Genomic DNA, 11882 nt, shown 5'->3' with positions numbered 1-11882 from the left:
TGTTAAATAACGCTTTATATTAAATATATTTTCTTTGTTTTCCAATCCTTTATGACCATGCTCTCTTAGCTCTTTCCTTCAGCTCTATCACACCGTGCTGCTTTCCTGAACATCCCTAAATATAATCATTCTATCTGTGGCAGCCTGCCTTTAAGTTCTTGAATTGCTGTCCTTCCTCCCTTTAGGCTATTATTAAAAACATTGGCTATTTGCCCTGATAGCTTATGTAGGTTTCTGTTAAATTTTCTTTTGATCGTTTTCCAGTGAAGCAGCTTGGGATGTTCTGTTTATATTAAAAGTTTCAAACATATACAACTCTTGGCCCAAGTGATGAATGCAGGACTTTTGGAGTGTCTGCCAAGGCAGCAATCAATTAATTACTCATGCTCTTCAAGCTCCTTTTCTCTGAGTGCTCTGATCAAACCCTGTGAGAAATTGGACAACACAGTACAAATCATAAGCTATATATTCAGTTTTAAAACAAACTTTTGTATCATTAGGTAATTCAAACAATTCAGTGCATTTTTCTGCTTCCTGCTTTGCAGTTAAAGACAAAACAAAATGTTGATTTCTTTTTTAAAACACATTTTTATTTAGGAGACACCTTTTAAGCTTTAGTAAAGTGCACAAATAGTCAACCAATCTAAACATATTGCTTGATTTGTAACAGTTTATACACAATGAAATAGAATTTTACTGTGGTAAGTAGGAAGCACAGTGCAAATATGAATAAAACATCTTGATCTCAAAAATGTTTACGACTTAGAACTAAGCATTGTGAAACAGAAGGTTATCAGAACAAAAGAAATACTTACACAAAGATTTTCATAGCAAGTAATTAATAAAAGTACCTATTTTGCTGTTCTTAATAGTCAGATTTATTTAATTTAATTTAAATTAAAAATGCAATCAAGATACTAGAGCTAGCCACATTTTATTAAATAAAAAAAAACGTTATTTCAAAATATGCAAATTTGATATCACCACACTGAACACTTTTCAACAGGATTCATTGGAGCTCTTTTAGGACAATGGAATACCCTTCCAAATTCATCAAATTGCGAAACACTTCCAATGACCCTGTTAAAATATAAAAGGAATATAACCACTTGTGCAATAGACAACTCATTCATTTAACTTTGTGTCCTGCTAGTTCTATGTTCAAGCAATGTAAAACCCATATACAGTGAAACAATAGAAATGAGAAGGGGTTTCATTCTGATCCCCTTTTGGTGATAGCACTGTTTCCCCAGACTAGGAAGCAAAAAGCACAGCTTCCCAGTTCCCATTGCTATTTGGTGACCTCTCATGTAAGAGTTTTGTTGGGGGGAAAGAAAATTGGGCTTGGGTGTCTGCCGTAATCTGCTGATGGGACATCCCTACTGCCAGGAAGACACCAAAATCCACTGTGGATAACCGTGCATCACTTTAAGGTTGCAGGAAAATGTAATTGTTCTGGCTGTCAACAGGACCCCAGGAGTATCAGCTGTAAATGTCTCAGCATATTCCTAACCATCACAAGTGCTGGGTAAAGGTGAAATTCTGAGTCAAGCTGGAGGTCAAGATATCCATATTACACTTTCCATTCCTTGGGTGAATTCACTATTTTTCACATCTGTCATCTTCATTTAGTTAAGTATTCACTTTTTAATCGTGCTTTAGCCATCTTTGTAAAGTTTTAATGCTCTGATGAAATACTTAACTAAGTTTTAGACTGTCTAAGAAAAAGAAAAATGGAATCTGTAATGAAAATTAAACTTAGGAAACACCAAATACGTACAAATTGATTACAGCAGACTAATTCACTTCCTGATTTTTAGTTAAATGTATTGCTTCAGAGGTTTTCCCTGTCATTTAAAGGAGAAAATGTGAATTCATAAAGCACTTGGAGGGCTGTGGGGCAAATGAGGGAGGTGGGACAAGCTCACTGGGCAACACAGACAAGTTGGGCCAAAGGGTCTTTTTCCATCTGTAAAACTATGACTAATTGGATGGAAAAATTATTAATTGTATTTGAGTGCTGACTTCATAATCTTAGACACAATTTCAAAATTATAGAGGATTTTAAGTACCATTTAGCTCAACTTTTATTCTAATACAACGTCTCTCCTGCTGGAAAAGCACCAGACCAGCTACGGATAACTGTGCATCACTTTGGAACTACAGGAAAACACCAGCATTTGGCAAGAAATATAAATGCAGTGCAGGCTTGTCATATCAATCAGGCAAACCAATTTTTACCACGTGATTCATTCTGGTAAATGTGTGGACTTCTTACTTGCTATTTATTTAAAAGAATGTAATGTTCTCTCATTTCAAAACATTTAAGTACATTTCAATGACACTTGAATGTGCTAAGAATATTCTCCACTAATTTACCAAAGCATTAGGCAAAACAAATTCACAACTGCAATAACTTGCAGTTAACATCTGGGACAAAAGAGAACTGATTTAATAGATTGTATTGGAGAGCAATGTGATGTGAGCAGTATCAGTTGGCCATTTTTTATTGCTACCGTGCTATATATGTTGAGCTTATTTTGCTCATCAAATACTGCTATCTTTCTCTTCTCTACCATCTGTAAAAAAGAAATCATCAATTCACTTATGAGCCACCTCTAGGATTCATTTGACCCAGTAAAGATTAAGAACTGAATCATATGCTTTAAAACCAGAACAAATGTCTTGGTCGAGAGACTCTGACATGATATACAACTTTTACTTTGCTCTTGGCTTTTAGACAAATGTTAGCATGATTTGAGAATGCCAGTGAAAAGGAAGTCCGTTGATGAATGAAGAACTGATGAATGAGTGGACTGATGTTTATTTATTACAGTGCAGAAAAAGCAATATCACAGGACTAAACTGGAAAAAAAAAACAAGGAAAATTATGAACATAATTTGGAGAATATATCAGCAAATAACAATAAACATATATAAACATAACAATAAGCTTGATGGATTAAAACATCATTTTTGATAAAAATTCAGTTTATACTGAGGGGTGAGAGGCCCAGGACTAATATAGATGTTATCTCCAAAAGGCCATCATTCTTTGAGTTAATTCACTGGATATGTGTTCTTTCCAGATCACTAGTTTTTTACTAATAAACTGGTCATCTTATAAAAAAGCATAATCAATGTAGACAAAATAGTTTGCTGTATTTAGCAGATTAATTTCATTGTTTAAATATATTTTTCAGTGCCTATAGAAAAAAAAAGCAAAGAGAATGCACAAAATAATTGAAGGTGAAATGGAACACAGCTGAAGAGGACAGATACAGACTAATAAGATTTAAAGGACAGTGTTGCAAATCAAATAACCAAATTCTGAATAAAACACAAAATAATGGAACAAACAGAAACTTAAACTTAAAACAAACACAATATTTCTGACTAAATGTGGGAATGTCAAAATAGGGTGGGAATATAGATGAGGTTCCATTTTGCATAAACACAAAGCAGGGTACATTGATTAAATTACGTAAAGAAGATACAGCATGTATAAATTAGAATAACTCAAAATTGTGTTGCTTGTATCTGATTGTACTATAGAAAGAGTGTAGCGGAGATTCACCTTGTGTTTGGACAATACATGTGTCATATGGAGAGAATAGACTCCGTATCTATTGCTTAAAGTTTAGAAAAATAAGAGAGGAGCACATAAAAATGATCAGAGAGCTCGACAAGCCATAGGCATGAAGGATAATTTCCTTGTTTGAAATACCTGGAATGAATGGTCAATCCCTCAAAATAAGCAACAACTCATCTAGGACTGGAGTGAGGACAAAGTTCTTCACTCACAGAGTTATTGATACATCCAAAACTGAGATCAATAGATTTCTAGATATTAGAGGAAATAAAGGATATGGGGAGAGGGTGGAAAAGAAATGTCCAGGTACACGATTAGCCATGATCTTACTGAATGGCAGATCTGGTTTGAGCGATCGAAAAATCTACCCATTTCTAGATTTTAGGTTCTTATGATCTTATGAAGATCAAATTTTGAAATGACAAGAAGGACCACATATTTCTACAGTAGGTTGGACACATCAGGAAGGAGAAAAGTGTAATTATCATTAACTTAGTTTTGTTTCATTTAAAGATGGGAGGTCATCACCCTCTATAAGATAATGGACAGTAAAAGCCTTGAAGATCTGGTGCAAGCAAACAGTGGTTCCTGGATGAACATTTTGAAGAGCACCGTTGTGATTAGTGCGCAGACAGTGTGCTGGGAAGGAATTGCAAACCAAGCTGAAACCTGGAAATATAAACTTAAAACAAACAGAACATTTCTGACTGAGATTGCATTGTTGATAAACTGTTGTGATGATGTCACCTGATCAATACAATAATTAGAGAGAGAAAAAACAGAGGAATAAGTGAAAGCTGTAAATTACAGGTCAGAGCTTCAGGTCAAATAGTGTAAATGAAAAGGGGAAAACAGTGTTAATATTAAAAATAGATAACCTGGTTGGTTCTGATATAGACAGAGGAAGAAACTTATACTCCATCTGGGTAGCCTCTAACTTGATGGCATGAATATCAAGTTCTCCTTTCAGTGAAAAAAATAACTATTTTCTTTCCTCCTCCCCTCTCCTTCTATTCCCCACTTGCCTCTTATCTCTTCTCATCTGCCTATCATCTCCCCATGGGTTCCCCTCCTCCTTCCCTTGCACCTATAGCCCACCCTCCATTCCTATCGGATTTCTTCCTCTACTTTTTCCACCTAGCTGGCTTCACCTATCACTCTCATTTCCCTCCCCTATCTTTTTGTTCTGGCATCTTCCCCCTTCCCTTCCAGTCTTGAAGAAGGGTCTCATTCCTAAACATCATTGTTCATTTCCATGGGTGCTTCCTGGCCTGCTGAGTTCCTCCTGCATTTTGTGTGCACCCTATGTAATTGGATTTGATACCAATCCAGGGTAGATGCAAAATTTTCTGATGGAAGGTGAAGTGTTCCTTGGTATTAAGTCACATTGGAACAATACGGAAGCCAAATTGAGGGTAGGATGGGGAGTTAATGTAACGAGCAACTGAAATTTCAGGGCCATCCCTGCAGACTGAAGGAAAGTACTGTATTACACAAAGTAGTCTCCCACTCTGCATTTAGTTTCATCATCATAGAGGAGACCATATTGCAAACACCATATGCAAATATAGAATGGAAGAAGCATAAATTAGTTGAAGGAAATCCTACACAATTTCTGTCACTTTTAATGAGATTCCCTCCACAGATTTGTTCAACCCCCACCCTTTCTCCAGCAGCCTGAGGGACCAATCTTTCACACTCCTTGTTCCACTATTTATCTTCACTGAGAAGTTCCCCTGGTGACATTTTTTCCCATACAATCATAGGATGTGCAACACCTGCTCATTCACCTCTTGCCTTCCATTCTCCAGGGACCCCGTAAAGGTGAAGCAACACTTCACTTTCACATCTTCAACTATGGTGTATGGTACTGGGAGGTCATATTGCTCCCTCTCATTCCTAATTCTGGAGCAGGTTTACAACCTGAAACATTGACCCTTCCTCTTTTCACAAATACCCTGGCATGCTGATTTTCCAGCATTTTCTGTATTTACTGCTAAGCTTGAATTTTGGTAAAAGGAAATCATGGTATCTTTGGAGTTGCTGCTCCAAGGGAACAATATAATTACATTTTGGGACTTATATGATCATTCAAATAAAAATCGTGAAAGATGTGCAACTGTGTTATCTCCATCCTGTACCAGCAGGCAAGGTCAGGATTTGCTCAATTTACTCTATTGACTCTTGATGCCATGTGAAATGGGTGAGCAAACCTCTTGCTTGTAAAACCAGTTCCAGCCAAGGAAAGCAGACTGCATACACTTCAAGACAATTAGGAGTGGACAATAAATGTAATCAAAATGGTGGATTTCATATCCAGGAGAACAAACAGAAAGCAAGTATATTTTTGCAAATTTAAGCTATATACAGCAGTATTTTTGAAAAACAACCACTACAGTTTATTTATGTTTTGTTTGTAACTGCAATTTAGTTTGAGGAAATATATTTGGAAAACATTGCTATAAGTATATATAAGAAAAATCACCATTATAAATGCAAGTATTAATTTATACTATGTGTTCATATAAGATTAAACTCAGTATCATGTGCAGCTACAGCAACTTATTGATTCAACATCATTGAAGGAGTCCTGAATCCACCATTAGATTATATTAAGCTGCTTTTATTTCATGCATTATTTAAAGCGATCAAGTATTATAATAAATACCTGTAGTGCTCTGGGGCATGTTTGTCAGTAAGCAGCTGTAAGTATATGGATTGTGATCGTCTCTTCATACACCAGTTCTAGTGAGGCAATGAAACGATTTAAAACACAATCAAGATTTAATTGCATAGCCTATATTAAATATCACAATCGCAAGCTAAGGATGCAATTGTCTCAAGTTATTTCTGCAGGAGATAATTATACATTTTTGATGTTACATTTAGTGGCTTTACTTGTCAATGGGTAAAATAAATGTACAAATTCCTTAACTTCCTGAAAGTAACCATATTTCAGATATCCTCTAGCAAATTTTATGCAGGATTACAGTGAGATGTGGCATCTTTCATTCTGGGGAAGAAAGTTTCCCATAGCCTGTAGAAAGGTGACTTTAATCGTTGACGAGATTCATCTATGGCACCCATAACAGTAAGAAATGGAGTGGCATTTAAACAAGCAGGACAGCTTAATTTCAATTCATTACACAGATGAAAAGTAAACGAATGTTCTGTCACAAGAAACTAAAAAAAAACTAACTTTGCCAATGGTAGTAACTGACTGAACATTAGCAAAATAAATGCCAGGTAATTCCTGCTCAGCCTGTGTAATTACATTTTGGACTTCAAGGCTTAGTGTGAAATTCATATAAATAGTAAGCAATGGGGAGGATAGTGAAAGACTTGAGCAGGCTGATGACACCTGTCACTAAGAAGAATGAGGAGATACCGTTTTTGTAGTAATAACAAAAGAAACAAAGTGAATATAATGTTCCTATGTTCATGGAGTGAAAAAACAGACTGATGAAAGTCAATGTAAAAATTATGTAAAACTGGCAGAGTGCATTGGGAAAGTTATCAGAAAATTTGTCTATGAAGGTTCTCAGTCATCCAGGCCATTGTATATCAGGCAGTAGTAAATCAAGGCAACTCGACTTGCTGTGTTTTCTAGAACATGTTTCACCACTCATCCGAGAGACTTCCTCAGTTCTGATTGATGGTGGGTAGTTTTCCGGCTTATAAACTCTGAGCTGTTTAAAGGTATAGCAATCACATGAGGGTCGTTAAGAGTCAAAGAGGCAATGAGAGCGTCATTAGTCTTATCTTTGCATGAATGGAGGTGTGAACTGTTGTGGAGACATTGGGGTAGAGATGTTAGGACTGCATTGTAAGTAGCTGATTGTTGGTGTTGTACCCTATCCCTTCTGTTCAGAGATGGGTTTTCCAGTTTGACAAAGATGACTTCTTTAACCCCCTCTTTCAAATTATCTGTCCTCCCTGTCCCTGGATCAGAACTGAAGAAGCCTCTCGGACGAGTGGCGAAACATCTTTTAGGCAACACAGCAAGTCCAGTTGCCTCGATTTACTACTGCTTGATATTTATCAGAAAATTGTATGAGTTCCTTAATTTTCTTAAAATTATTCTTCCCTTTCATGTTGTGCTCAGTTCTAGGCATGGTGCTTCAGGAAGAAAGACAAACTTTAGAGACAATAATTGAATAATATGAATATATTTAATAATGTGCAGGAGAGATTTAATAATACAACACCAGGAATAAGGATCTGAGTTGATTTCTGTAAAACAGAGATAGTTAAAAGAAAATGCAACAAAGCCATTCAAAGATTGGGTACTGTACATAAAAAAAAGTTTTCAACACCAGATAGTTTAACAAATCTGCAGATGATTGCTTAAGTTCTACTGAGTGACAGGAGGATTTCTTTTACATTAAAGGTTTGATCTCAAAAGTACTGATACCAGAGCGGAATGGAAGCTGATTCAACTTTGAATAGTTACATTCAAGAGATAAAATTCTGAAGGGGAGGGAAAATAGAAACTAAAGAGCAACAGTAGTGTACAGGGAATGAAACTGTTAAAAGCAGGCTCAGATGCAATGAACCAAATGGCCTGATAGTCGGTCAGTTTTGGGCCTACTACTGCTAACTTCAGTAGTTCCCAGGCTTAAGAGGGTGCAGTGTAGATAGGTGCCTCCATTAGAGTACTTGGGAGATCAGATAAAGTGGACTGAATTGGGGTTGCTGGGATAAATGAACTGTCAGGAGGAGGACTTGGTGGTAGATTATTGATTGGACAGTTGTTGGGACAGTGAGTGGATTGGAAGGAAACTCAAGGTGAGTGGGTGAGAGGTGTGAGCAACAGTTGGGATTATTATTGTAATAGGACTTAATAGGGTCCCAGTCTTGCACTCCACTGTGAAATCCTATATGTTCAGGTAGTGCCCAGTGACAGTTGTTGCTCCTGGAACAGCTTGGAGCAATTTTCCTGGAACGATTGAAAAGTAACACAGCACAGGGAATGGTAATTTGCTGTGTATCTGGTACAGATGTCACAATGAAAAATGTCCAGCTGAATCTTGCATTGAAGTGAAACAAGTGGATGCAGTTATTAATGTGTTTCACTCTTCTTATACTTTTCATTATTAAGCGCTGAAGTAAATGGTGTCATATGACCACATTTCTATAAAAGTGGTTCCAGTTTGAAGTTTTAAGGAAAACAATTCTCCTTAATTAATCTGTTTATATTCAGAGCTAAACAGTGGCTTTTGGAACCAGTTATTCAGTGCTCCTTGTCTCATACTAGCGCAGTACTGTAAATCTACTAGGATTAGTTTGAGGAAACATGACAATATAATACTTCACATCAAAAGTATTCGCCAGTCGGGTTGCCTTCCTCTTTGTCAGTTTGAACTCCATTTATGACTAATTTCAGAGAATGCTATTAATACTTTGATTTCCCTTGGCAACTCTGAATTACTACATTACAGCAAAATTGAATAAAAATAAAGCTCTGATTTGGGTCACAATTGTGTCATGTAGCAGGTTCCTCTCATTGTTCTGATGGGCCAGCCCTTCCTACATATAGACTTCAAACACAAGTAAAAAATAAAACAGCTGAGACAGTTTCAGTGTCATGCAGACACACCCAACTCATCTCACACAAGATGTGTTTTGTTTTTGTCTCTTGCGTGCAGTAATGCATAAGTTCTGAGAAAAAGTAAGAACTGGAAAGGGCCACTAAGTAAAAGTTCAGCAGCAAACGTGCAAAACATGCGAGATATGCAAATAACAAAAAGCACTAATTGATGAATCAGTGTATTGCAAGAAGACTAATGTCTGAGATGTTGGTGGATAGATGTTGGAGGAAGATGTTGCGGGGAGGCAGATGTTTCCTGGATGGAACATTTACAATGAGTCACTAAACATTGTTTTTACACACCTCTCCTAATAACTATTAATAATGTTAGCAGTGGGAAGGAGATTGCAAGCAGATTGCTTGTTCCTGAGAGAGAAATCCAATTACTTTTGCAGAACTTTGGTAAAATAAGAACACTGTAGGATTTAGACCTGAATAAACATAGCTGGTACTATGAGATCAAAAATTAATTTCCCTTCACTTGAGATTTTGGAATATATTTTTCTGGGTGATTTACAGTACATTTCCATTAACTTTCTTTAAATCACTTAGACCAGGGAAGATATTTGATTTCAGTCAATCTCCAGTCTCCTGGCTAGGGCTAGGTGGAGGAATATGAAGATCTGAACAAAGGAAATGCATATTATTTCTGCCAAATCTTTCACTGGATGGAGTCCTAAAACTGATTAATCTCAATTCAATGACCGCACAGCATGATCTATTACCACAAATGCCAGCTCAATGTTTGCTACAAGGCTATGAGGTTATTCTATATACCCTCCTTTTCAAATGTCATTGCAGCCTCGACACAATAAGCTATGTTCCAAAGTGTCACAAAAAGAACAGCAAAGTCTCCTGAACCAAATCTGTCTTCCCTCGCCCACTAGCCTCCTGTCAGAGGATACCGTATGTTAAAAGCCAGCAAATCGTCTGCATTGCAAGTATATTCAGGATTTTTGGAATGTAATGGAATCAAGGGTATGGGGAACAGGCGGGAAAGTGGAATTGAAGCCAATCAACTGTGATCTTATTGAATTGGGTAGCAAGCTTAGGGGCTGCATGGACTATCCCTGCTTTTACTTCTTCATATTTTATATCCATTATTTCCCTGGATTCCTGTGTTTAATTTTCCTATGTTGACATGGCACATGACTACAATTGTCCACATGAACTGAACACTCAGAAGGAAAATCTATAATCATTCCAGGGAATCGGAGGATTGGTTTGTCAAGAGATTTTTTTTTGCCTCCATATGTGGGCATTACAGTAGAAAATTGGAATAACTTTAATGGCAATTTGATGCTAAGACTGCTGTGAAAAAAAGCTGTGCACTTTCATCAAAGCAAGACTCAGGATTATTTCATAGGGCAGCACTGTGGTGATGTTAGTAGAGCCACTGCCTCACAGTGCCAGAGACCTAGGTTCAATTGGGTGCTGTCCATATTGAGTTTGTATGTTCTACTTGTGATTGTGTGGGTTTCCTCTGGGTGCTCTGGTTTCTTCCAACATGCCAAATATGTTAATTTGACTCAGTGAGTGGTAGAATGTGGATGAAGTTGAAAATAATTTTAAAAAGGAGATTAATATAGGATGAGTATAAAATGAATGGTTGAGAGGTGGTGGGGAGTCAAAGGCCCCGTTTCCATATTGTATCTCTCTGCTACTCTGCTGTATTGATCATCTAGTTTAAAAACCCAATCATATAGCTGTAACAGCTTTTGCTGTGTAAAAAAAAAATCTTTGGTCCAATGTCATGTTGGAACAACTGAGCAAATGAAACGATTGTGGGGAAAATGTATATATGAGGATTATGGTTTTGTAGAACAAACTTTAAGAGGATTATGTCAAGAACTATGTTTGTGAGAGTGCATGCAGCTGGATAAATATGAAAAATATTAATGTACAAGTTCATAGAAATGTACAGTACCTATAAAAAGTATTCACCCCCTTTGGAAGTTAACAGGTTTTTTTTGTTTTACAACATTGAATCACAGTAGATTTAATTTGTCTTTTTTGACACTGATCAACAGAAAGAGACTCTTTCATGTCAAAGTGAAAACAGATTTCTACGAAGTGAATTAAATTAATTACAAATGTAAAACACAAAATAATTGATTGCACAAGTATTCACCCCCCCCCCCGCTTTAATATGACACATCAAATCATCACTGGTGCAGGCAATTGGTTTTAGAAGTCACATAATTAGCTAAATGGAGATGTGTTTTGGAGACCTGTATGCAGCAAGGTATGTCAATTGATTGTAGTAAGAATACACCTGACTTGAAGAGGGTAAGTACTTATGCAATCAATTATTTTGTGTTTTATAAAGGTAATTAATTTAGATCACTTTGTAGAGATCTGTTTTCACTTTGACATGAAAGAGTTTTTTTTCTGTTGACCGGTATCAAAAAAGCCAAATTAAATCCACTGTGATTCAATGCTGTAAAACAATAAAACATGAAAACTTCCGGGGGGGGGGGGGTGAATAATTTTCATAGGTACTGTTTGTTCCAATAATTTAGCTTTAAATACTAGAGTTCATAGTACAAAAATTGACCAGGAAGAAAACTCTCAAATTTAAGTAGGTATCACAGAAATGAGCAAAGGGATTTTAAGAGAAAGATTGAGGTGATTAATTTGGAAAGGGTAAACACAACAAGGAAATGTACTATAAATGATCAATATTTCCATTTCCCTACT

General features: G+C 36.5%; 1 protein-coding gene across 1 annotated transcript in view; it reads right to left on the bottom strand.

Annotated features, from left to right (window-relative positions):
• Window positions 1-600: 600 nt before the first annotated feature.
• Window positions 601-11882, bottom strand: part of LOC134344771 (endothelin-converting enzyme-like 1) — a 112940-nt gene continuing 101658 nt past the window's right edge. Inside the window, exons 16-17 of the mRNA XM_063044859.1 lie at window positions 6261-6337; window positions 601-1080 (exon numbers count right to left, since the gene is read on the bottom strand). Coding sequence (XP_062900929.1) covers window positions 981-1080; window positions 6261-6337 — 177 coding nt within the window. The 3' untranslated portion in view covers window positions 601-980. The remainder of the gene's footprint in view (window positions 1081-6260; window positions 6338-11882) is intronic.

This window comes from Mobula hypostoma, chromosome 4 (genome assembly GCF_963921235.1).
Source record: "Mobula hypostoma chromosome 4, sMobHyp1.1, whole genome shotgun sequence".
NCBI classification, from domain to species: domain Eukaryota; kingdom Metazoa; phylum Chordata; class Chondrichthyes; order Myliobatiformes; family Myliobatidae; genus Mobula; species Mobula hypostoma.
This window is presented reverse-complemented; position numbering and strand designations above follow the sequence as displayed.